Here is a 27,304-nt window from a genome sequence, read left to right as displayed (position 1 = left end):
AAACGTTTTATATTATACAAAAAACATCAGTGCCACTTCATTTAGTATGTTTGGACTATCACAGTAAATGAACTAAAATATAAACTAAACATGTTTAAAGTGTTGGTTTCATGAGCTGAAATAAAAAAATCCAGCAATGTTCCATATGCACAAAAAGCTAATGTCTCTCAAATCTTGTGCACAACTTTGTTTATATCCCTGTTAATGAGCATTTCAGCCTTTGTCAAGATAATCCATCCACCTGACAGGTGTGGCATATCAAGATGCTGATAAAACAGCATTATCATTACACAGGTGCACCTTGTGCTGGGGGACAATAAAAGGCCACACAACACAATGTCACATTTGTCTCAAGTTTAGGGAATGTGCAATTGTCATGATGAATCCAGGAATGTCCACCAGAGCTGTTGCCAGAGAACTCAATATTTATATCTCTACCATAAGACACCTCTAAAGTCCTTTTAGAGAATTTGGCAGTACATCCAACAGGCCTCACAACTGCAGATCACATGTAACCACGGCAGCCCAGGACCTCTTCACCTGCAGGATTGTCTGGGAGGGGGCTGAGTAGTATTTCTGTCTGTAATAAATACATTTTGTGGGGAAAAACTCATGCTGATTGGTTGGGCCTGGCTCCCAAGTGGGCCTATGCCCTCCAAAGTCCCACCCAAGCCTGAGCCCCTGCCCAGTCATGTGAAATCCATAGATTAGGGCCTCATTTATTTGACTGATATTTATTTGACTGATAATTGACTGATATCCTTATACGAACTGTAAATCTTTGAAATTGTTGCGTTTAGATTGTTGTTCAGTATAATACGACTTGTAGGACATATCAGATGTTAAGAATTACAATTCATATGTTATGTTACGCATTGCTATTCATACAATATGTTACGAACTTGTAATATGTATGATATGTTACTAATTCCAATTTGTTGTTGCTAACGTTAGCTAGGTTAGGGGTGAGGGGTTTAAGGTAGAGTTAAATGGGTTTAGGGGAAAGGTTAGCTAACATGCTAAGTAGTTGCATGCTAAGCTAACATGCTAACATAGCTAAAAATTAGTAAGAAGTTGGAAAGTTGCTAATTAGCGAAATTGCTAAAGTCCTCCTTGATGAGATTCAAACACGCAGCCTTTGGCTAGACGTCTATAGTCTATACATTGGTGTGTTAAGTTGCTATGGTGAGAGAAACTCACCCAAAAGTCAGAGCAGACATAAGCAGGCTTCTCTCATGCCTGTGTTCTCTGATTAACTTTTTTTCTCCCCTGTGTGTGTTCTCTTATGACCTTTTAGCTGAGTTGATGTTTTGAAGCATTTTACACAGTCAGAGCAGAAGTAAGGCTTCTCTCCTGTGTGTGTTCTCTGATGACCTTTTAGCTGAGTTGATGTTTTGAAGCATTTTCCACAGTCAGAGCAGGAGTAAGGCTTCTCTCCTGTGTGTATACGTTCATGTATTTTTAAGTGGGAAAGTTGAGAGAAACTAGTTCCACAGTCAGGGCAGAAGAAAGGCTTCTCTCCTGTGTGTGTTCTCTGATGAACTTTTAGCCCATTTGACGTTTTAAAACTTTTTCCAGTCAGGGCAGAAGAAAGGCTTCTCTCCTGTGTGTGTTCTCTGATGAACTTTTAGATGACTTGATGTTGTGAAGCATTTTCCACAGTCAGAGCAGACGTAAGGCTTCTCTCCTGTGTGTATACGTTCATGTATTTTTAAGTGGGAAAGTTGAGAGAAACTAGTTCCACAGTCAGGGCAGACGTAAGGCTTCTCTCCTGTGTGTATACGTTGGTGTCCTTTTAAGGTGCCCAGAAGAGAGAAACTCGCCCCACAGTCAGGGCAGACGTAAGGCTTCTCTCCTGTGTGTGTTCTCTGATGACCTTTTAGATGACTTGATGTTGTGAAGCATTTTCCACAGTCAGAGCAGACGTAAGGCTTCTCTCCTGTGTGTGTTCTCTGATGAACTTTTAGCTCTTTTGATGTTTTAAAACATTTTCCACAGTCAGAGCAGGAGTAAGGCTTCTCTCCTGTGTGTATACGTTGGTGTGTTTTTAAGTTTTCCAGACTAGAGAAACTCGCCCCACAGTCAGAGCAGGAGTAAGGCTTCTCTCCTGTGTGTATTTTTAGGTGTATTTTCAGCTTTGATAGAAATGGGAAAATGTCTTCACAATGTGGGCAGTGATGAGACCTCTTAGCTCTCTGATCTTCCTGCTGTTGCTCTCTGGATGTAGAGAATGTCTCAACATGGTGTCCTGTGTGAACATCAGAAGAACCATTCAGTTGGTGTGATATACATGTCAATCAAATGTAGTTTATGAAGCCCTTTTTACATCAGTAGTTGTCACAAAGTGCTTAACAGAAACCCAACCTAAAATCCCCAAAGAGCAAGCAATGCAGATGTAGAAGCACAGTGGCCACAAAAAACTCCCTAGAAAGCAGGAACCTAGGAAGAAACCGAGAGAGGAACCAGGCTCAGAGCGGTGACCAATCGTCTTCTAGCCATACCAGTTGACAGGTAGCCTAGTGGTTAGAGCAACCGAAGAGTTGCAAGATTGAATCCCTGAGCTGACAAGGTAAAAATCTGTTGTTCTTCCCCTGAATAAGGCAGTTAACCCACTGTCTCTAGGCCGTCATTGAAAATAAGAGTTTGTTCCTAACTGACTTGCCTAGTTAACCTGTTTGGGTGCATGTCCAAACGCTAGTGGGACACCTACGACAACATCCGGTGAAATTGGAGAGAGCGAAATTCAAAATACAAAAATCGTAATATTCAACATTCATGAAAATACAAGTGTCTTACATCATTTAAAAGCTTCTTGTTAATCCAACTGCGTTGTCAGATTTCAAAAAGGCTTTACGGAGAAAGCATACCATGCGATTATCTGAGGACAGCGCCCCACATCAAAATACTTTTTAAACCAGCACAGGTGTCACAAAATCACAGACAGCAATTAAATAAATTACTTACCTTTGAAGATCTTCCTCTGATTGCAATCCCAAGGGTCCCAGCTACACAACGAATGGTCGTTTTGTTCGATAAAGTCCTTCATTATATCCCAAAAATGTCAGTTTAGATGGCGCGTTTGATTCAGTAATTCACTCATTCAACATGCACACAAACCAATCCAAAAAGTGACCGGTAAAGTTCGTCCAAACAAGTCAAACAATGTTTCCAATTAATCCTCAGGTATTCTAATATCTAAATAAACAATAATATTTAAGACGGAGAATAGTGTGTTTAATAGCTAAGATAAATAATGAAGAGCGCACTCTCGATGCGCGCAACATGACTACTTTTCTAATGGGGGACACCTTGGAAAAACTACAAATACCTGAAACCCATTCTAAAGACTGGTGATATCTAGTGGAAGCCATAGGAACTGCAATCTGGGTCCTATCTATTTGTATATCCCATAGGCAAGCACTGAAAAAACCTGTGACCTCAAAATAAACATTTTCCTCAGGTTTTCACCTGCCATATCAGTTCTGTTATACTCAGACATTATTTTAACAGTTTTAGAAACTTCAGAGTGTTTTCTATCCAATGCTATCAAGTATATGCATCTCCTAGCTTTTGGGCAGTTTACAGGCAGTTTACTTTCGGCATGTCAGTCATCTGAAATTCCGGACAATAACCAGTATGCTAAGAAAGTTAAAAAAAGGTTAAAAAAATAAATTAAAATAAATACACTACCATTAGTGGTGAAATAAATGAATAAATTCTAAAGATTGGGGTCACTTACAAATGTCCTTGTTTTTGAAAGAAAAGCACATTTTTTGTCCATTCAAATAATGTCAAATTGATCAGAAATACAGTGTAGACATTGTTAATGTTGTAAATGACTATTGTAGCTGGAAATGGCTAAAGATCTCGTACAACGCTGTGTACTACTCCCTTCACAGAACAGCCCAAACTGGCTCTAACCAGAATAGTGTCTAGAAGGCCAGCATCCCAGAGTCACCTCTTCACAGTTGACGTTGAGACTGTTGTTTTGCGTGTACTATTTAATTAAGCTGCCAGTTGAGGACTTGTGAGACGTCTGTTTCTCAAACTAGACACTCTAATGTACTTGTCCTCTTGCCCAGTTGTGCACCGGGGCCTCCCACTCCTCTTACTATTCTGGTTAAAGCCAGTTTGCGCTGGTTAAATTAAAATATATATATATTCTCATCAATCTACAAACAATACCCCATAATGGCATCACAATACCCCATAATGACATCACAATACCCCATAATGGCATCACAATACCCCATAATGACTGAAATATGACATTTACATAAGTATTCAGACCCTTTACACAATAGTTAGTTGAAGCACCTTTGAGTCTTTTTGGGTATGAAGCTACAAGCTTGAAACACTTGTATTTGGGGAGTTTCTCCCATTCTTCTCTGCAGATCCTCTCAAGCTCTGCCAGATTGGATGGGGAGCGTCTCTGCAAAGCTATTTCCAGGTCTCTCCAGAGATGTTTGATCGGGTTCAAGTCCGGGCTCTGGCTGCGCCACTCAATGACATTCAGAGACTTGTACCGAAGCCACTCCTACGTTGTATTGGCTGTGTGCTTAGGGTCATTGTCCTGTTGGAAGGTGAACCTTCAGTAGGTTTTCATCAAGGATCTCTCTATACTTTGCTACGTTCATCTGTCCCTTGATCCTGACAAGTCACCCAGTCCCTGCCGCTGAAAAACATCCCCGCAGCAAGCTGCTGCCACCACCATCCTTCACCGTAGGGATGGTGCCAGGTTTGCTCCAGACATGACGCTTGGCATTCAGGCCAAAGAGTTCAATCTTGGTTTCATCAGACCAGAGAATCTTGTTTCTCATGGTCAGAGTCCTTTAGGTGCCTTTTGACAAATTCCAAGCGGACTGTCATGTGCCTTTTACTAGGCAGTGGCTTCCGTCTGGGCACTCTACCATAAAGTCATTATTAGTGGAGACCTGCAGAGATGGTTTTCCTTCTGGAAGATTCTCTCATCTCCATAGAGGAACTCTGGAGCTCTGTCAGAGTGACCATCGGGTTCTTGGTTACCTCCCTGACCAAGGCCCTTCTCCCCCGATTGCTCAGTTTGGCCGGGTGGCCAGCTCTAGGAAGAGTCTTGGTGGTTCCAAACTTCTTCCATTGTAGAATGATGGAGGCCTCTGTGTTCTTGGGGACCTTTAATGCTGCAGAAATGTTTTGGTACCGGTCCCCAGATCTGTGCCGACACAATCCTGTCACGGAGCTCTACGGACAAATCCTTCCACCTCATGACTTGGTTTTTACTCTGACATGAACTGTCAACTGTGGGACCTTAAATAGACAGGTGTGTGCCTGTCCAAATCATATCCAATCAATTGAATTTACCACAGGTGGACTCCAAGTTGTAGAAACATCTCAAGGATCATCTCATAGCAAAAGGTCTGGAAACTTACGTAAATAAGCAATTCTTATCATTTTTTTTTTTTTTTTTACATTTGCAAGAATTTCTAAAAACCTGTTTTGGCTTTGTCATTATGGGGTATTGTGTGTAGATTGACGAGGAAAAACATGTAATCCATTTTAGAATAAGGCTGTAATGTACCAAAATGGGAAAAATGGGAAGGGGTCTGACAGTGCCCACGAAAGTATTCAGAACCCTTGACTTTTTCCACATTTTGTTTTGTTATAGCCTTATTCTAATATTAAATAAAAAAATATCCTCAGCAATCTACACACAATACCCCATAATGACAAAGCGAAAACAAGTTTAGAAATTTTTGCAAATGTATTTAAAAAAAAAAAACAAGAGACTCAAAATTGAGTTCAGATGCATCCTGTTTCCATTGATCATCCTTGAGATGTTTCTACAACTTGATATATAAAACATATTAAATATACACTACTGTTCAAACGTTTGGGGTCACTTAGAAATGTCCTTGTTTTGAAAGAAAAGCGCATTGTTTGTCCATTAAAATAACATCAAATGGATCAGAAATACAGTGTAGACATTGTTATTGTTGTAAATGACTATTGTAGCTGGAACGGCAGATATTTCATGGAATATCTACATAGGCGTACAGAGGCCCATTATCAGCAACCATCACTCCTGTGATCCAATGGCATGTTGTGTTAGCTAATCCAAGTTGATCATTTTAAAAGGGCAATTGATCATTAGAAAACACTTTTGAATTTATGTTAGTACAGCTGAAAACTGTGGTGCTCATTAAAGAAGCAATAAAACTGGCCTTTGCAACTCTGCCTAGAAGGCCAGCATCCCGGAGTCGCCTCTTCACTGTTGACGTTGAGACTGGTGTTAAGTGACCCCACACTTTTGAATTGAGCTCAGGTGCATCCTGTTTCCATTGATCATCCTTGAGATGTTTCTACAACTTGATATATAAAATATTAAATATATATGTATGAGATATAAATCATCAGGATATGGTAGTCTACTGGTTATGTTCAACACTTCTCCAATCGTTGTTGAGATCTGATATTCTGTGCAGCAAACAAATTATAATTCAATATTGACAGTGATGATGCCATGGCCTATTTTGAAATGAGGTATGCCTAACTTGGTGATTGGGTATTAAACATTTTCAACGTTTTTGAGACAATGTGTGGGAAAAGGCAGGCGTTACAAGTTTTTTTTTAATGTTTTGCTTCGCTGTGAAGTCTTGAGGTTTTCAGGGATGTGTGATGTCAGAATTACAGAATTCAACCTAGCAATAGACTGGTCATAACTTATGGAGGTCATAATTTATGAAGATAACTAATAGATAGAACCTGCTCTTACCATGACTAACAGTTGTCCTAACCTTCTCCTCCTCTTCTTCTTCATCTTTAATGTTGACATTCAGCTCCAGTGTTTGACTGCAGTCCTCCAGCTTCACTGATGCCATCTCTGGATCCTGCAGTGCAAACTGGGCTCCACTGTCACAATCAGGACCCAGTGACTGTAGGTTTCTACTCAGTGTGGAAGGAGAGTGGCAGGCTGGGTTTGTCCTCACTGTTGATGTTACCGGCCTCAGACTTAATCTGAGTCAGCCTGTAGTAATAAAGACAAACGGACACAAAAGTTATTGTCTTGACAGTTCTGGCACTTTATTCTGTAAAAATATTTTCTCTTTTTTCTTATTCACTGATCTAATTTCAGTAGATCAGGTAGCTAATCCTTGACAAAACATTCATTCACATTAGACACAAAGTACACATTTTAAATTGCACAACATAAGAGCACTTAATCTATAGTAGATTTCCTAAATTCACAAATGCATAAATGACTCAAAAAACACAAGGTTGCAGTATGTTTCAGGCAGCACTATGTACTATTTTCCTGAATAACCTTGTCTCTTACTACGGGACCAATCATGGAAGCTCCATCAGTCTGCACTGTAGTTCCACCAGTCTGTCTTACAGCATCTGCATATGATACATCATGACGGATTCTATATCTCTGAGAATCTCTCTGCACCTGGCATCCACCAAATGCTGCTCTGTGTGTCCTCCACACAATTGCAACACTTAACCGTCACATTGCTCCAACATTCACCGTAATCATGTTCCCCACCACACTCGGCACATCTTTTCACTCAACAGCTACAAGTCCCATTCTTTGGCATTTAAAAACAATGTGATGATTCACTGTTGCTGCTCCAGTTTCAACTGTTCTACTATGGAACCCTGACCTGTTCACCGGACGTGCTACCTGTCCCAGACCTGCTGTTTTCAACTCTCTAGAGACAGCAGGAGCGGTAGAGATACTCTCAATGATCGGCTATGAAAAGCCAACTGACATCTACTCCTGATGGGCTGACCTGTTGCACCCTCGACAACCACTGTGACTATTATTTGACCCTGCTGGTCATCTATGAACATTTAAACATCTTGGCCATGTTCTGTTATAATCTCCACCCAGCACAGCCAGAAGAGAACTGGCCACCACTCATAGCCTGGTTCCTCTCAAGGTTTCTTCCTAGGTTCTGGCCTTTCTAAGGAGTTTTCCCAAGCCACTTAGCTACTACACCTGCATTGCTTGCTCTTTGGGGTTTTAGGCTGTGTTTCTGTACAGCACTTTGTGACATCAGCTGATGTAAGAAGGGCTTTATAAATACATTTGATTAATAGTTGATTGATGAGGCTGGGTCAAAATCTCTGACATGGAAGCTAAGGAATCCTATTCTGTATTTTTCCAGACAAAACCTTCTCAAACCTCAACAGCACTGATAAGCGTTCACTTCTTTAACCCTCTTTCCTACTGATCAACCTTTAGGCTTCAACCACTCTGTCTCCTTCACATGTTCTTTAACAATATCATCCATGGACATAGATATTGGGACCTCAGAGATTACTCCCTTCAATTTAGCATAAGCTCCAGGGTCATGCCTTCTGAGCTTCATCCTATTATGATTTTCCAATTGAAGAATCTTCCCTTGCTGAACCTGACCAGCACAAGATATTAACAATCTACCATTTTTTATTTCACATTTATTTAACCAGGTCGGCTAGTTCAGAACAAGTTCTCATTTACACGGATGCGGCCCAGTTTAACTTCACCTCTCCTTTTATGGCCTTGGTTAATCAGATAGGGTGTAAATGAGGCCCTGTGGTCTCCTCAAACACCATCCCAACTTTCCACTGTGACACATTATTACTCTAGCTCCCTACCTTGGGCCTCTTTAGAGTTTCTATACTACATGCACCACTGCTTCCAGTATTATTATCTCTGTTCTTCCTATGTCTTTCCACTTCAGACCATTCACATACTAGGCCCTCATCCTCCCACTCCATATCAGAACTGTCCCTCACATTGATCGCATTCGAGCACAGCTGTTGCTTCTCAAACTCTCCATTTCCATTGTTTCAGGGGTGTAAAACTCATCCCATTGACAGCCGAGCCTCACAGGTTTTCGTTTCTTCATTTCTATAAAAACCTAGACAATCAGACGAGGGGAGTTCCTTTCTAATTAGTGACCTTAATTAATTAATCAAGTACAAGGGTGGAGCGAAAACCCGCAGACACTTGGTCCTCCCATGGAATGAGTATGACACGTGCTCCGATTCATCCGCATTAATCGACGCCATTCCATGCAGTTGGCCTCTCTCTCCAAATGGTGAAGGATAACTTCAGTTAGCTTCCCTCTATTTTGACACTCCACCACACTGCCTCGTGTCGCCATTTCACCACGAGCAAACTCCAAGAAAGACTACTGAAACCGTTGAAGCCGCCATTTGACGAGCCTCGTCCGAACCATCCTGATCTCGCGAGCTTACATTAACGAAACAGTGTATGTAAACTCGCGAGATCAGGATGGTTCGGACGAGGCTATTTACCAGCTCATAAACATTTTACACAAAACCAAGAACATGTAAAAACTAACTAAAATAAGTGGAATCTTTATGAAATGACTTTGACGAAATTATGTTCATACACTCATTCAAATCCAAAGTCTAGCTACGTGACTTGTAAAATCGTTTTAAATCACGTTCTTCACTCACTCGGTTTGACCCCAAAATAACACATACAACTTAAAACTTTACCAAACGTGATAATACCTTCACGGGTTTGCTACCTAGCATATTATATATTCTTTCGACATTAGAAAGTTTAAACGTGCTATTACATACCTACAATGATACAGTTGAAACGGACACAACCACTATCGACATAACACAGTTCTGTCGTTTTCTACCCGGAACTTCCTGTTCCCCTCTACCACATGGCAACAGCGTCATCTTCTTCTCTGGTATACTGACATTTACACATATATAACGTGTCTACCGCCACCTACTGTACGGTTAGTAAACTGTAGAAAGAAATACATGTCCATTGCAGAAGCAACGACATCAAAACAAAATACAAAAATAAATAAAAACATCCCACTCCTTCAGTCACAGTCCTATTCAAATCACATCCCTACACAGTCTCATGGGCCTCGTAAGGAGGAACATCTTCAGTCAGTATTCCCTGCAATCAGTGGTGTAAAGTACTTTTATTAAGTACAAATATTTTAAGTACTGCATAAGTCGTTTTTGGGGGTATCTGTACTTTACTTTTGATATTTTTGACAACTTCTACTTTTACTCCACTACATTCCTAAAGAAAATAATGTACTTTCTACTCCATACATTTTCCCTGACACCCAAAAGTACTCGTTACATTTTGAATGATTAGCAGGACAGGAAAATTGTTCAGTTCACGCATCCCTACTGCATCTGATCTGGCAGACTCACTAAACACAAATACTTTGTTCGTAAATTATGGGTGTTATCTTAAATTCAATCTGGAGTGCCAGAGTGTGCTTGGGGGTACGTAAATTCAGAGCGTTGTCAGATTGTCAGTTCGTATCGCTCTCGGGGCGTTCAGAGCCACACTGGACGCTCTGGCGGAGGAGTAGGGTTGATTCAAGCGTTCTGACCTCACAACGGCAGTCAAGCATCCAAGATAACTGGTTAACATTGGCTAGCTTGCTAGCTACTTCCAGTACAAATGAGAGAACTCTGACCATTTCACTCGCCTTAGCTGAGCTGGTTAGGTTGTGTTCATGTTATCCAGAGCATTGGGGACTTTAAAACCTTTTGTCAATAGGGGGAGCAGTTAGCATTTATTTTTTCTGGGTGTCGCCAAATTAAACTGCCTCGTGCTCAATTCTTGCTCGTACAATATGCATATTATAAATTCTATTGGATAGAAAACACTCTCTAGTTTCATAAACCGTTGGAATTATGTCTGTGGGTGACCCAGAACTCTTTCTACAGCGAAATCCATGACAGATAGTGCGAAGGTCTGAGAGCGAAGCTCTGGTTTCAGATCAGTTTTTAAGGTCTGTGTGTATCCTATGGATGACATGAACTGCACCCGCCTTCCCCTGGATGTCAGTAACCAATGAGAAGTGGAATGGGCTTTTTGCGTAGCTCTCAGAGGTTATAAAAGGCCAAGGAGTGAGGGTAGCCCCCCTTTCGACGCTGACCATTACGCAGAAGAGGACCTCGGGATGCCATTTTCAAAGGCTCGGTTATCAACGTGAAATGTATCCGTCTGTAATTTAATTCGATATAGGAGTTAGAAACATCATAACGTAGTTAATTTAAACCGTTTTATAGCAATTTATATCCGTTTAGTGCGATTTTGAGGAATTTCTATGTGATGCTCTTTGAAGCTTTGGGCACGTTTCGGGGTCCCGGTCGAACGTTAGTGGGCATTTCGACGGACAGAGGACATCTTTCGAACCAAAAGAAGATTAGACCCAAGAAAGGATACATTGCCCAAGAATCTGATGGAAAATCACCTCATAGTAAGAAATATTTAATATGATAAATCGTTGTTCTGTCGAAATATTTTAAACGCATATTCCGCCATTTTGTTTGCTATAGCTTCGCTTGGCGAACCCTGTATTGCACAGTAAGGATAATTTTAGAATTGTAAATCAGCGATTGCATTAAGAACTAATTTGTCTTTCGATTCCTGTCAACCCTGTATTTTTTTGTCAAGTATATGATTAGCTTTCGATTAAACTAGATCACTATGAAAGATGGCGTCCGACATGTTGAGGCTTGATTTGCTACTATTTTCATTGTATAACCACGGTTTTTTATGGCTAAATATGCACATTTTCGAACAAACAATATATGTATGTTGTAATATGATGTTCCAGGATTGTCATCGGAAGAATTCTGAAAAGGTTAGTGAAAAAATTTATATCTTTTGGCGATGATAACGATATCGCTCCCTTTGGCTTGAATTCATGCTGGGGTGACGTTTGCACATGTGGTATGCTAACTTATCGATTTATTGTGTTTTCGCTGTAAAACGCTTAGAAAATCTGAAATATTGTCTGAAATCACAAGATCTGTGTCTTTCCATTGCTATGCTTTGTCTATTTTTATGAAATGTTTTATGATGAGTAAATTGGTCATACACGTTGCTCTCTGTAGTAATTCTAGTCGAGTTGTGATGGTGGGTGCAATTGTAAACTGTGATTTCTACCTGAAATATGCACATTTTTCTAACAAAACCTATCCTATACCATAAATATGTTATCAGACTGTCATCTGATGAGGTTTTTTCTTGGTTAGTGGCTATCAATATCTTTATTTGGCCGAATTGGTGATAGCTAGTGGTGTTGAGAAAAAATGGTGGACAAAGAAAAATGGTGTATTTTGCTAACGTGGTTAGCTAATAGATTTACATATTGTGTCTTCCCTGTAAAACATTTTAAAAAACAGAAATGATGGGTTTATTCACAAGATCTGTATCTTTCATCTGGTGTCTTGGACTTGTGATTTAATGATATTTAGATGCTACTATTTACTTGTGAAGCTATGCTAGCTATGCTAATCAGTGTGGGGGGGGTGGGGGGTGCTCCCGGATCCGGGTTTCTGAGGCAGTAAAAGTTAACTGAGCTACAGGCAACAATTTAATGACGCTTTTTCTGCTGACGTTTACTGACACCGGCCGTATTCAAGGGCTGTTGAGCGTTCGTTTTTCACCAATTATTCTTCCCTCTGGCATCCTCAGACCAGAGTGCTCTGAAGTCGGAGTAAATGGCCAGAGCGAATTTAGAAACGCACCTTGAGTGTTGGAGTGTGCCCTTGACTATCCCTACATTTAAACTACAAGAAAATCATTTGGTTAATATATAATGAATTTGAAATGATTTATACTTTTACTTTTGATACTTAAGTATATTTTAGCAATTACATGTACTTTTGATACTTATGTATATGTCAAACCAAATACTTTTAGACTTTTACTCAAGTAGTATTTTACTGGGTGGCTTTCACTTTTACCTTGATAGGAAAGAACTGAAAATAGACCAAATGATTAGGGTGAGGCACATGGGCTACTAACATCTTACTACACAACATACACAACGTATTACTTTCTTAGCTACAGTATACACATCTCCCTGGCATGTTACATCATTTATGCAGCAGCAGACAAGACATTTTTTGACTCACCTTGTTGTGCTGTGCTCACTTGAACAGGAAGGTGACGCAGCAGTCCTTAATGGGCATATTCTGTCATCAAACTGTGTCATCAAAGTCTGGCATTCTCTGGATTTATGGTGCTTTCAAGACAACTGGGAACTCGAAGGGGGAAAAAAATGGAATCATGATGACGTCAGTGATCTTCAGGTAGTAGCTGTAGAAAGAGGCCCGAGTTCCCAATTTACAATTCCGAGTTGGATGAAAGTTCAAAATGCAGATGAGCACCGATACGTTTTATCTATAATTTCTCAATATTTCTCTTCATATGACAAAGATTAAAAAGGATTTGCCAGTAGATTGTCGACTTGATTCATGATGATGACTGCTAGCTCAGATTTTGACAGTATGATGTTGACATGATCAGTCCAATCAAAGCGACTGTAGATATAAAATGATTTGACGTAATTTTATCTATGGACAATGACCTTGAGCCTTCTTGGATGGGCACTTCTAATGTAACTCTATGGCAGCACCCAAGGGGCTTGAATTTTCAAGTTCTACCCTTAGGCTTGGCAGTGACGTATTGTCCCCATGAATGACAGAACACTGAGCCAATCACGGCACAACGCTCCGTATTTTCTGCTGGCTTGCCCCACCTCCACAGAAAGCAATGAGCTAGGCTGAAACACCTGCATTTTGGAGCTGCCTTACTCAACAAAACAAAAAAGAGACCATGTTTGTATGCGGCTTTATTAATAACTCAATTATATATGTGTTGTTTTTTTTTTAACATTATTTGCAAACAGATCATTTTTTTCACACTTTTTTATCGCTAAAATTGTGGGGCTCAAAAAGGTGGCTCACCTGCCCTGAATGATGGGTCGCCACTGAACTTATCTAGAACACTGCAGTCCGTCTGGATGTTTAACCTTCCAAAGTTCCCCCATGTCACTCTGCTTCTCCATACATTCCACTGGCTTCCAGTCGAAGTTCACATCCACTACAAGACAATGGTGTTTACTTACGGTATAGCAAGAACTGCCCCATCTCTACCTTCAGGCTATGCTCAAACCCTGTATCCCAACCCGAGCACTCAGTTCTGCCACCTCTGGTCTCATGGCCGTCCCACTGCTACAGGAGGTCAAGCTCCCTCTCAGCCCAGTCAAAGCACTTCTCTGTCCTGGCACCCCAATGGTGGCACCAGCTTCCCTCTGATGCTAGGACAGCAGAGTCCCTGCCCATCTGCCCGAAAAGGTCTGAAACCCTATGTCTTTAAAGACAACCCCCCCCCCCCCCCCCCCCCCCCCAAAAAATACAAATAATAACAATATTAATACAAATAATAATAATAGTAATAATAATGTGACACTGACAAATTGAGGAGAAATGTATTTACTGTGATATGTGGTTTTCTCACCTGGCTATCTTAAGATGAATGTACTTAATGTACTGGTGACATCACAGGGTCAGAGAGAACTCCTGACTGTAGTCATACAAAAACACTCCAGGCACTCAGCCCATAAGAACCATTCATACTGTCAGATCTAATATGAAGAACTGAATACAACCATAAGAACCATTCATACTGTCAGATCTAATATGAAGAACTGAATACAACCATAAGAACCATTCATACTGTCAGATCTAATATGAAGAACTGAATACAACCATAAGAACCATTCATACTGTCAGATCTAATATGAAGAACTGAATACTAAAGAGAAGAAGAGGTTGACCAGTACATATTCATGTAACTTAATTTTTCATTGGCAGATCAATCAAGTTTGCTTCAATGCAGATATCCAAACACATTCATGATCAGTAACTAAAATAACTCATGTAGCTTTAAAGACAATTAATAAACACATGTATTCATTTCATAAACTTTGTATCATTAAATAAAGTTGTAAAACAATCCCCCCCAAACTAATGGTGAAAAGTGATCATCACACCATCTCTATCTGATACATGTTAGGGGCGGAAGGTAGCCTAGTGGTTAGAGCGTTGGGCCAGTAACCAAAAGGTTGTTAGATCGAATCCCCGAGCTGACAAGGTAAAAATCTGTTGTTCTGACTCTGAACAAGGCAGTTAATCCACTGTTACTAGGCCACCATTGTAAATAAGAATTGGTTCTTAACTGACTTGCCTAGTTAAACAAAGGTTCAATAAAAAAATTAAAAAGGGTATACTAGCTCCTTCCCACAGAATACTACAGCGCCACAACCTGGTCTCAGAGCAAAACGTTTTATATTATACAAAAAACTTCAGTGCCACTCCATTTAGTATGTTAGGTTACATTTCATTGGACTATCACAGTAAATAAACTAAACATGTAAAGTGTTGGTTTCATGAGCTGAAATAAAAAAATCCAGCAATGTTCCATATGCACAAAAAGCTAATGTCTCTCAAATGTTGTGTACAACTTTGTTTATATCCCTGTTAGTGAGCATTTCAGCCTTTGTCAAGATAATCCATCCACCTGACAGGTGTGGCATATCAAGATGCTGATAAAACAGCATTATCATTACACAGGTGCACCTTGTGCTGGGGGACAATAAAAGGCCACACAACACAATGTCACAGATGTCTCAAGTTTAGGGAATGTGCAATTCTCATGATGACTGCAGGAATGTCCACCAGAGCTGTTGCCAGAGAACTCAATATTTATATCTCTACCATAAGCCACCTCTAACGTCCTTTTAGAGAATTTGGCAGTACATCCAACCGGCCTCACAACTGCAGATCACATGTAACCACGGCAGCCCAGGACCTCCTGTCTGAGGGGGGCTGAGTAGTATTTCTGTCTGTAATAAAGACCTTTTGTGGGGAAAAACTCATTCTGAATGGCTGGGCCTGGCTCCCAAGTGGGCCTATGCCCTCTCAAGTCCCACCCATGGCTGAGCCCCTGCCCAGTAATGTGAAATCCATAGATTAGGGCCTCATTTATTTATTTCAATTGACTGATTTCCTTATACGAACTGTAAATCTTTGAAATTGTTGCGTTTAGATTGTTGTTCAGTATAATACGACTTGTAGGACGTATCAGATGTTACGAATTACAATTCGTATGTTATTTTAAGGATTGCTATTCATACAATATGTTACGGACTTGTAATATGTATGATATGTTACGAATTCCAATTTGTTGTTGCTAACGTTAGCTAGGTTAGGGGTGAGGGGTTTAAGGTAGAGTTAAAGGGTTTAGGGGAAAGGTTAGCTAACATGCTAAGTAGTTGCATGCTAAGCTAACATGCTAAGTAATAGCTAAAAAGTATTAAGTAGTTGCAAAGTTGCTAATTAGCTAAAATGCTAAAGACGTCCGTGATGAGATTCAAAGACGCATCCTTTGGCTAGACGTTTGAGATACACGCCCACCCTTCCACAGAGCAGGAGTAAGGCTTCTCTCCTACGTGTAAACGTTGGTGTGTTTTTAAGCTGCCCAGTTGAAACTCTCCCACAGACAGAGTCAGACCAGGCTGAGAGGGAAGCAGTACCACCCAGTCAATTGGCAGACTAGTGTTAGTTTTCAAAATGAGAAGCCTAACAGAGGGTATTCAACACTAAGGGCAAATATTTACAGTAGAAGCTAACAAAACAAAACACACTAAAACTGACAAGGTGCACACTGATCAGTAAACAGAGGCTAACATTCTAGAACGCTCCCTTTCCTCTGTACAGTTTTCTACACTTTCTTCATTTGTTCCATTTCAACTTCTTTTATGAGATGAGAATTAAGTGATGGAGTGACTTTATTCTTAGCTGGTCAGAGAACTGATGAGGTTTTTCTCCTTAATGTATACGTTGGTGTGTTTTTAAGTTGCTATGGTGAGAGAAACGCTTCCCACAGTCAGAGCAGAAGTAAGGCTTCTCTCCTGTGTGTGTTCTCTGATGAAGTTTTAGCTCAGTTGATGTTTTGAAGCATTTTCCACAGTCAGAGCAGGAGTAATGCTTCTCTCCTGTGTGTGTTCTCTGATGAAGTTTTAAATCAGTCGATGTTTTGAAGCATTTTACACATTCAGAGCAGGAGTATGGCTTCTCTCCTGTATGTATACGTTCATGTGATTTCAAGGTACCCGATCGGGAGAAACATTTTCCACAGTCTGAGCAGTAGTAAGGCTTCTCTCCTGTATGTATACGTTCATGTGATTTCAAGGTACCCGATAAGGAGAACCTCTTCCCACAATCAGAGCAGGAGTAAGGCTTCTCTCCTGTATGTATTTGTTGGTGTGTTTTTAAGTTGGCCTTTTGAGAGAATCTCTCCCCACAGTCAGGGCAGGAGTAAGGCTTCTCTCCCGTATGTATACGTTGGTGTGTTTTTAAGGTATCCAGTCGAGAGAAACTCGCCCCACAGTCAGAGCAGGAGTAAGGCTTCTCTCCTGTGTGTGTTCGCTGATGAAGTTTCAGCACCGTTGATGTTTTGAAGCATTTTACACAATCAGAACAGGAGTAAGGCTTTTCTCCTGTATGTGTTCTCTGATGAACTTTTAGCTCAGATGATGTTTTGAAGCATTTTCCACAGTCAGAGCAGAAGTAAGACTTCTCTACTGTGTGTGTTTTCTGATGAACTGTTAGCCCAGTTGATGTTTTGAAGCATTTTCCACAGTCAGAGCAGGAGTAAGGCTTCTCTCCTGTATGTATACGTTCATGTGATTTTAAGTTTTCTGATCGGGAGAAACTTTTTCCACATTCAGAGCAGGAGTAAGGCTTCTCTCCTGTATGTATTTGTTGGTGTGCTTTTAAGTTGGTCTTTTGAGAGAATCTCTCCCCACAGTCAGGGCAGTAGTAAGGCTTCTCTCCCGTATGTATACGTTGGTGTGTTTTTAAGGTATCCAGTCGAGAGAAACTCGCCCCACAGTCAGAGCAGGAGTAAGGCTTCTCTCCTGTGTGTATTTTTAGGTGTATTTTTAGCTTTGATAGAAATGGGAAAATCTCCACACAATGTGGGCAGTGGTGAGACCACTTAGCTCTGTGATCTTCCTGCTGTTGCTCTCTGGATGGAGAGAATGTCTCAACATGGTCTCCTGTGTGAACAACATCAGAAGAACCAGTCAGTTGGTGTGATATACATGTCAGTCAAATGTATTCTATGAAGCCCTTTTTACATCAGCAGTTGTCACAAAGTGCTTAACAGAAACCCAGCCTAAAATCCCCAAAGAGCAACCTATGCAGATGTAGAAGCACAGTGGCCACAAAAAACTCCCTAGGAAGAATCCTAGACAGGAACCAGGCTCAGAGCGGTGACCAGTCCTCTTCTGGCCATACCGGGTGACAGGTAGCCTAGTGGTTAGAGCAACTGAAAGGTTGCAATATCGAATCCCCGAGCTGACAAAGTAAAAATCTGTGGTTCTGCCCCTGAACAAGGCCGTTAACCCACTGTTCCTAGGCCGTCATTGAAAATAAGAATTTGTTCTTAACTAACTTGCCTGGTTAAATAAAGGTTAAAAAAAGAAAGATAAAAAATAAAATAAAATACACTACTATTCAAAAGTTTGGGGTCACTTAGAAATGTCCTTGTTTTTGAAAGAAGAGTACATTTTTTGTCCATTAAAATAATGTCAAATTGATCCGAAATACAGTGTAGACATTGTTAGCCTTTTCTCAATAGGGGGTGCTGTTGGGACTTTGTAATAATTACGTTCCCAAATTAAACTGCCTCGTACTCAATTCTTGCTCGTACAATATGCTTATTATTATTACTATTGGATAGAAAACACTCTAGTTTCTAAAACCGTTTGAATTATTTCTCTGAGTGAAACAGAACTCATTCTGCAGCACATTTCCTGTCAGGAAGTGAGATTTCTGAAATCGAGGTCCCTGTTCTGAGGTCAGTTTATAAGTCCCCATGTAAGCTACGGGGCTACATGCACTGCATACGCCTTCCTCTAGATGTCAGTAAGCGGTGAGAATTTGAATGGAGTGGATTGCACCATCTGGGGGACTATAAAAGCTCATGGAACGGAAGTACCGTTCTTTTCAACGGGGCGCCTGGCACAAGAGGGACATCACAATGGCGTCCTGCAAAAGCTTTCGTTTTAGCAGTTCTATATCTCCGGTCATGTTTTTATTCGTTATAGGTGTTAAAGACATCATAAGGTAGTTAATTTAAACCGACTTATAGCAGTTTATATCAGTTTATTGCGATTTTCTGGGATTTCCTTGTGACGCGCTTTCACGAGTTGGACACCTCTCCAGTGGGTGGCTATCGTTAGCTGCTATTTCTACAGGAGAAGAGGACATCTTTCAACCAAAAGACGATTGTTCTGGAGAAAGGACACCTTGCCCAAGATTCTGATGGAAGCTCAGCTAATAGTAAGCAGTCTTTATGCTGTTAATTCGTATTTATGTTGACAAATGTCAAATAATAATTCCGCCATGAATTTCGGTGCGGTCTCGCTTTAGCGCACGCTGTATTGCGCAGTAACTTTAATTTTAAAAATCTAACACAGCGGTTGCATTAAGAACTAATGTATCTTTCATTTGCTGTCCAACCTGTATTTTTTTTGTCAAGTTTATGATTACTTATTGATTAGAATAGGTGCCTCTCCAAGATGGCGCCGGACAGATTGCTTGAAGTTTTGGCCACTAATCACATTGTATAACCACGATTTGTGCAGCTAAATATGCACATTTTCGAACAAACCCTATATGCATTGTGTAATATGATGTTACAGGACTGTCATCTGATGAAGAATATCAAGGTTAGTCAAAAATTATATATCTTTTGCCTGTTTGTTACGATCGCTAACCTTTGCTGCTGGTAAATGGTGTTGTGTTTCTGGCTATTGTGGTAAGCTAATATAATGCTATATTGTGTTTTCGCTGTAAAACACTTAGAAAATCTGAAATATTGGCTGGATTCACAAGATCTGTGTCTTTCATTTGCTGTACGCTGTGTATTTTTAAGAAATGTTTTATGATGAGTAATTAGGTAATACACAATGGTCTCTGTAGTTATTCTAGTTGCTTTGGTGAGAGTTGTGATGGTGGCTGCAATGGTAAACTATGATTTATACCTGAAATATGCACATTTTTCTAACAAAACATATGCTATACAATAAATATGTTATCAGACTGTCATCTGAGGAAGTTGTTTCTTGGTTAGTGGCTATTTATATCTTTATTTGGTCGAAATTGTGATAGCTACCTATGCAGGGAAAAAATACTGGACAAAAAAAGTTGTGTCTTTTGCTATCGTGGTTAGCTAATAGATTTACATAGTGTCTTCCCTGTAAAACATTTTAAAAATCAGAAATGATGGCTGGATTCACAATATGTGTACCTTTCATCTGGTGTCTTGGACTTGTGATTTAATGATATTTAGATGCTACTATTTACTTGTGACGCTATGCTAGGCTATGCTAGTCAGCTTTTTTACTGGTGGGGGTGCTCCCGGACCAGGGATTGGGAGGAAGTAGAAGTTAATGACTATTGTAGCTGGAAACGCCTGAAGATCTCGTACAATGCTGTGTACTACTCCCTTCCCAGAACAGCGCAAACTGGCTCTAACCAGAAAAGTTTTCAAAAGTTTGGGCTCAATTAGAAATGTCCTTGTTTTGAAAGAAAAGCACAGTTTTTTGGCCGCCATTAAAATAACATCAAATTGATCAGAAATACAGTGTAGACATTGTTATTGTTGCAAATTACTATTGTAGCTGGAAACGGATGATTTTTTAAAAATGGAATATCTACATAGGCCCATTATCAGCAACCATCACTCCTGTGATCCAAAGGCATGTTGTGTTAGCTAATCCAAGTTTATCATTTTAAAAGGCTAATTGATCATTACAAAACCCTTTTGCAATTATGTTAGCACAGCTGAAAACTGTGGTGCTGATTAAAGAAGCAATAAAACTGGCCCTTGCTACTCTGCCTAGAAGGCCAGCATGCCGGAGTCGCCTCTTCACTGTTGACGTTGAGACTGGTGTTAAGTGACCCCAAACTTTTGAATTGAGCTCAGGTGCATCCGATTTCCATTGATCATCCTTGAGATGTTTCTACAACTTGATATATAAAATATTAAATATATATGTATCAGATATAAATCATCAGGATGTGGTAGTCTACTGGTTATGTTCAACACTTCTCCAATCGTTGTTGAGATCTGATATTCTGTGCAGCGCAAAACGAGACGTAGGCCTATATCATATTTCTCAAATCCTTTTCAGGCTAAATTCCAGCTGAACATGGAGAGGACAGTTATGCCTAACTACAGTTGTGGGCAAAAGTTTTGAGAATGACACAAATATTAATTTCCACCAAGTTTGCTGCTTCAGTGTCTTTAGATGTTTTTGTCAGATGTTACTATGGAAAACTGAAGTTTAATTACAAGTGTAAAAGGCTTTAATTGACAATTACATGAAGCTGATGCAAAGAGTCAATATTTGCAGTGTTGACCCTTCTTTTTCAAGACCTCTGCAATCCGCCCTGGCATGCTTTCAAATAACGTCTGGGCCACATCCTGACTGATGGCAGCCCATTCTTCCATAATCAATGCTTGGAGTTTGTCAGAATTTGTGGGTTTTGTTTGTCCAACCACCTCTTGAGGATTGACCACAAGGCCTGGGGAGTTTCCTGGCCATGGGCTCAAAATATCGATGTTTTGTTCCCCGAGCCACTTAGTTATCGCTTTTGCCTTATGGCAAGGTGCTCCATCATGCTGGAAAAGGCATTGTTCGTCACCAAACTGTTCCTGGATGGTCGGGAGAAGTTGCTCTCGGAGGATGTGTTGGTACCATTCTTTATTCATGGCTGTGTTCTTAGGCAAAATTGTGAGTGAGCCCACTCCCTTGGCTGAGAAGCAACCCCACACATGAATGGTCTCAGGATGCTTTACTGTTGGCATGACACAGGACTGATGGTAGCGTTCACCTTGTCTTCTCCGGACAAGTTTTTTCCGGATGCCCCAAACAATCTGAAGGGGGATTCATCAGAGAAAATGACTTTACCCCAGTCCTCAGCAGTCCAATCCCTGTACCTTTTGCAGAATATCAGTCTGTCCCTGATGTTTTTCCTGGAGAGAAGTGGCTTCTTTGCTGTCCTTCTTGATACCAGGCCATCCTCCAAAAGTCTTCGCCTCACTATGCGTGCAGATACACTCACACCTGCCTGCTCCCATTCCTGGGCAAGCTCTGTACTGGTGGTGCCCCGATCCCGCAGCTGAATCAACTTTAGGAGACGGTCCTGGCACTTGCTGGACTTTCTTGGGCGCCCTGAAGCCTTCTTCACAACAATTGAACCGCTCTCCTTGAAGTTCTTGATGATCCGATAAATGGTTGATTTAGGTGCAATCTTACTGGCGGCAATATCCTTGCCTGTGAAGCACTTTTTGTGCAAAGCAATGATGACGGTATGTGATTCCTTCCAGGTAACCATGGTTGACAGAGGAAGAACAATGATTCCAAGCACCACCCTCCTTTGAAGCTTCCAGTCTGTTATTCGAACTCAATCAGCATGACAGAGTGATCTCCAGCCCTGTCCTCGTCAACACTCACGAGAGAATCACTGACATGATGTCAGCTGGTCCTTTTGTGGCAGGGCTGAAATGCAGTGGAAATGTTTTTGGGGGATTCAGTTCATTTGCATGGCAAAGAGGAACTTTGCAATTAATTGCAATTCATCTGATCACTCCTTATAACATTCTGGAGTATATGCAAATTGCCATCACACAAACTGAGGCAGCAGACTCTGTGAAAATGTATATTTGTGTCATTCTCAAAACTTCTGGCCACGACTGTACACTGAAAAAAATATAAATGCAACATGTAAAGTGTTGGTCCCATGTTTCATGAGCTGAAATAAAAAATCTCAGAAATTTTCCAATACACACAAAAAGCCTATTTCTCTCAAATTGTGTGCACAAATATGTTTACGTCCCTGTTAGTGAGCATTTCTCCTTCGCCAAGATAACCCATCCACCTGACAGGTGTGACAGCATAATCATTACACAGCTGCACCTTGTGCTGAGGACAATAAAAGGACACTTTAAAAATGTACAGTTTTGTTACACAACACAATGCCACAGATGTCTCAAGTTTTGAGGGAGCGTGCAATTGGCATGCTGACTGCAGGAATGTCGACCAGAGCTGTTGCCAGAGAATTATATTTATGACTGTAATAAAGCCCTTTTGTGGGTAAAAACTCATTCTGATTGGCTGGACCTGGCTCCCAAGTCGGTTACTGGCCCAACGCTCTAACCACCAGGTTACCTGCCGCCCCTTATATGAACTGTAACTCAGAGAAATCGTTGAAATTGTTGCATGTTGTGTTAATATTTATGTACAATAAACATTCAAGAAACTGGTGAAGAGCTACAAAAGTAAGAATATAGCCCTATTAGACTGAAAGATAATGGAATTTCATCAAACTTAAGAGCTCCCGAGTGGCGCAGCGGTCTAAGGTACTGCATCTCAGTGCTAGAGGCGTCACTACAGACACCCTGGTTAGATTCCAGGCTGTATCACAACTGGCCGTGATTGGGAGTCCCATAGGGCGGCGCACAGTTGGCCAAGTGTCGTCCGGGTTTGGCCGGTGTAGGCCGTCATTGTAAATAATAATTTGTTCTTAACTGACTTGCCTAGTTAAATAAAGGTTAATAATAATAATTGTGAGGCTCTCCATGAGCATTAGCTGCTACTTCACTCAATCCTGTTTTAAAAAGTCTCCCTGTGTGACATTCCTTGAGACCAACCAGAAATGTTTCCTTGGCCAAATATTCCCAGATTTTCATAAAATCAGCCAAACATGTTTTCTCGTTTCTGCATCACCAAATGTTGTGTGAGACAAAAGAGTAGGCTAGGTGAGCATCAATCACTAGTTCGGTGCAGCAGACTGCAGGGGTGTAGTGCTGCAAGAGTGATGAGCCGCCACAATGGTGTTTGTTGAGTAAAGGTAGATCAATGTCTTGGACGATCACCTACTGATTAATTAGTAGTCCACATAACCAAATATTATAGCATAACATTACTGTTAAAACAAAAACAACACCTAATTTATTACGAGATTTTAGAATGGTTTGCTGAATCGTCTCAAACTCAACAGCGCGCGCCATTAGACAGAATGTGCTTTGATTAAAACAAAATACAGGAAGTCTATATAATTTAACACCATCTGCTCTAATTTGCTAACCAAACAGTAATTCAAGAAGATTTAAATGCATAATCCCATGAAATTGATTGAGATCGAACGATTGGCATGCAGAAACAGCTTGGTCATTTCACTGGTAAAACGCAAAGAATTATAATTCAATATTGACAGTGATGATGTCATGGCCTATTTTGAAATGAGGTATGCCTAACTTGGTGATTGAGGGTATTAAACATTTTCAACGTTCTTGAGACAATGTGTGGGCAAAGGCAGGCGTTACAAGTTTTACCTCGCAGTGAAGTCTTGAGTTGTTCAGGGATGTGTGATGTCAGAATTACAGAATTCAACCTAGCAATAGACTGGGTCATAACTTATGGAGGTCTAATTTATGAAGATAACTTATAGATAGAACCTGCTCTTACCATGACTAACAGTTGTCCTAATCTTCTCCTCCTCTTCTTCTTCATCTTTAATGTTGACATTCAGCTCCAGTGTTTGACTGCAGTCATCCAGCTTCACTGATGCCATCTCTGGATCCTGCGGTTCAAACTGGGCTCCACTGTCACAATCAGGACCCAGTGACTGTAGGTTTCTACTCAGTGTGAAAGGAGAGAGGCAGGCTGGGTTTGTCCTCACTGTTGATGTTACCGGCCTCAGACTAAATCTGAGTCGGCCTGTAGTAATAAAGAGAAACGGACACTAAAGTTATTTTCTTGACAGTTCTGGCACTTTATTCTGTACAAATATTTTCTCTCTTTTCTTGTTCAATTATCTAATTTCAGTAGATCAGGTAGCTAATCCTTGATAAAACATTCATTCACATTAGACACAAAGTACACATTTTAAATTGCACAACATAAGAGCACTTAATCTATAGTAGATTTCCTAAATTCACATAAATGCATAAATGACTCAAAAACCATTTAGTACAAGGTTGCAGTATGTTTCAGGCAGCACTATGTACTATTTTCCTGAATAACCTTGTCTTCACTGTATTATTTCACTCACAAAAAACAATTGTATTTCCCGTTCACACCATAGTAAGAATTATCAGGGGTCGTACAGTGGCAAGTCAAATTCAAGGATTTAAGTACTTTTTCAAGCACTAATATTTATTTACTTTAAGCCCCGTGTGAAAACCCTGAATTATAGATAAATATAGAAACAACTGAATGTGTCTGAATATTAGTACACATGTAAAGGACTGATAATCATTACATTCAGCTTCAAAACTGTAGAGCAACTGAAATGTTCTCTCTCTGATGAGGCACTACCTGCACTGAAGTCCGTTGATGCAGACCTCCTATGGTATCATGGCGGTCCGCAAACAAATGTTTAAGGTCCATGTCTGTCTAATTCTGTACTAAGAAAATAAACCAAGAAATCCCTATTAACTTCTACCACACTAGTAGAAAGACCAGTTCTGACAGTAGGTCCTCTTACTACGGGACCAGCCATGGAAGCTCCATCAGTCTGACAGTAGGTCCTCTTACTACAGGACCAGCAACTTGGCACATCTTTTCACACAACAGCTACATGTTCCATTCTTTGGCATTTAAAAACACCGTGATGATTCTCCGTTGCTGCTCCAGTTTCAACTGTTCTGCCTGCGGCTATGGAAGCCTGACCTGTTCACCAGACGTGCTGTTTTCAACTCTCTAGAGACAGCAGGAGCGGTAGAGATACTCTGAATGATCGGCTATGAAAAGCCAACTGACATTTACTCCTGAGGTGCTGACCTGTTGCACCCTCGACAACCACTGTGATTATTATTATTTGACACTGCTTGTCATCTATGAACATTTGAACATCTTGGCCATTTTCTGTTATAATCTCCAGCCAGAATAGGTCACCCCTCATAGCCTGGTTCCTCTCAAGGTTTCTTCCTAGGTTCTGGCCTTTTTAGAGAGGTTTCCCTAGCCACTGTGCTTCTACACTTTGCTGTTTGGGGTTTTAGGCTGGGTTTCTGTAAAGCACTTTGTGACATCAGCTGATGTAAGAAGGGCTTTATAAATACATTTGATTGGTTGATTGATGAGGCTGGGTCAAATTCTCTGACATTGAAGCTAAGGAATCCTATTCTGTACTTTTCCAGACAAAACCTTCTCAAACCTCAACAGCACTGATAAGCTTTCACTTCTTTAACCCTCTTTCCTACTGATCAACCTTTAGGCTTCAACCACTGTCTCCTTCACATGTTCTTTAACAATATCATCCATGGACATAGATATTGGGACCTCAGATTACTCCTTTCAATTTAGCATAAGCTCCAGGGTCATGGCTTCTGAGCTTCGTCCCATTATGATTTTCCATTTGAATAATCTTCCCTTGCTGAACCTGACTAGCACATGATATTAACAATCTGCCATTTTAAATGTTTATTTCACCTTTATTTAACGAGGTAGGCTAGTTCAGAACAAGTTATCATTTACACGGATGCGGCCCAGTTTAACTTCACCTCTTTTTATGGCCTTGGTTAATCAAATAGGGTGTAAATGAGGCCCTGTGGTCTCCTCAAACACCATCCCAACTTTCCACTGTGACACATTATTACTCTAGCTCCCTACCTTGGGCCTCTTTAGAGTTTCTATACTACATGCACCTCTGCTTCCAGTATCATTATCTCTGTTCTTCCTATGTTTTTTCACTACAGACCATTCACATTCTAGGCCACAGGTGTCAAACTCATTCCATGGGGGGCCGAGTGTCTGCGGGTTTTCGCTCCTCCCTTACACTTGATTGATGAATTAACATCACTAATTAGTTAGGAACTCCCCACACCTGGTTGTCTAGGGCTTTATTGAAAGGAAAAACCAAAAACCTGCAGACACTAGGCCCTCCGTGGAATGAGTTTGACACCCCTGTCTAGGCCCTCATCCTCCCGCTCCATATGATCACAACTGTCCCTCCCATTGATCGCATTCCAGCACAGCTGTTGCTTCTCAAACTCTCTCCATTTCCATTGTTTCAGGAGTGTCAAACTCATTCCATTGAGGACCGAGTTTTCTCCATTTCAATTATAACCTAGACAATCAGATGAGGGGAGTTCCTTACTAATTAGTGACATTAATTAATTAATCAAGTACAAGGGTGGAGCGAAAACCCGCATAAAATTGGTCCTCCATGGAATGAGTTTGATACGGGCTCCGATTAATCCGCATTAATCGACGCCATTCCATGCAGTTGGACACACTCTCCAAATGGTGAAGGATAACTTCAGTTAGCTTCCCTCTATTTTGACACTCCATCACACTGCCTCGTGTCGCCATTTCACCACGAGCAAACGCCTAGAGAGACGACCGAAACCGTTGAAGCCGCCATTTGACTTCCGAACCAT

At 40.7% G+C, this 27,304-nt stretch overlaps 1 protein-coding gene across 1 annotated transcript; it reads right to left on the bottom strand.

Annotated features, from left to right (window-relative positions):
• Positions 1–952: 952 nt before the first annotated feature.
• Positions 953–27,304, bottom strand: LOC120033473 (zinc finger protein 658B-like). The gene is made up of 5 exons (XM_038979839.1): positions 27,274–27,304; positions 17,468–17,765; positions 16,680–17,299; positions 1,642–2,113; positions 953–1,559 (listed from the first exon to the last, which is right to left on the bottom strand). The coding sequence occupies exons 1-5, from the start codon at positions 27,302–27,304 to the stop codon at positions 1,253–1,255; spliced, it is 1,728 nt and encodes a 575-aa protein (XP_038835767.1). The 3' UTR covers positions 953–1,252.

This window comes from Salvelinus namaycush, chromosome 40 (genome assembly GCF_016432855.1).
Source record: "Salvelinus namaycush isolate Seneca chromosome 40, SaNama_1.0, whole genome shotgun sequence".
Lineage (NCBI taxonomy): Eukaryota > Metazoa > Chordata > Actinopteri > Salmoniformes > Salmonidae > Salvelinus > Salvelinus namaycush.
Note: the sequence above shows the minus strand (reverse complement) of the source record. Positions and strands in the feature narration are given on the sequence as shown.

Excerpts from the sequence above, each read along its gene's own strand:
- LOC120033473 (XM_038979839.1), bottom strand. The coding sequence starts at position 27,304 with ATGGTTCGGAAGTCAAATGGCGGCTTCAACG. Across the intron at positions 17,300-17,467 it reads TGTGGAAAATGCTTCAAAAC|ATCAACGGTGCTGAAACTTC; the intron begins ATCAACTGGGCT and ends ATGCTTCAAAAC. Across the intron at positions 2,114-16,679 it reads AAAAACACACCAACGTATAC|ACACAGGAGAGAAGCCTTAC; the intron begins ATTAAGGAGAAA and ends ACCTAAAAATAC.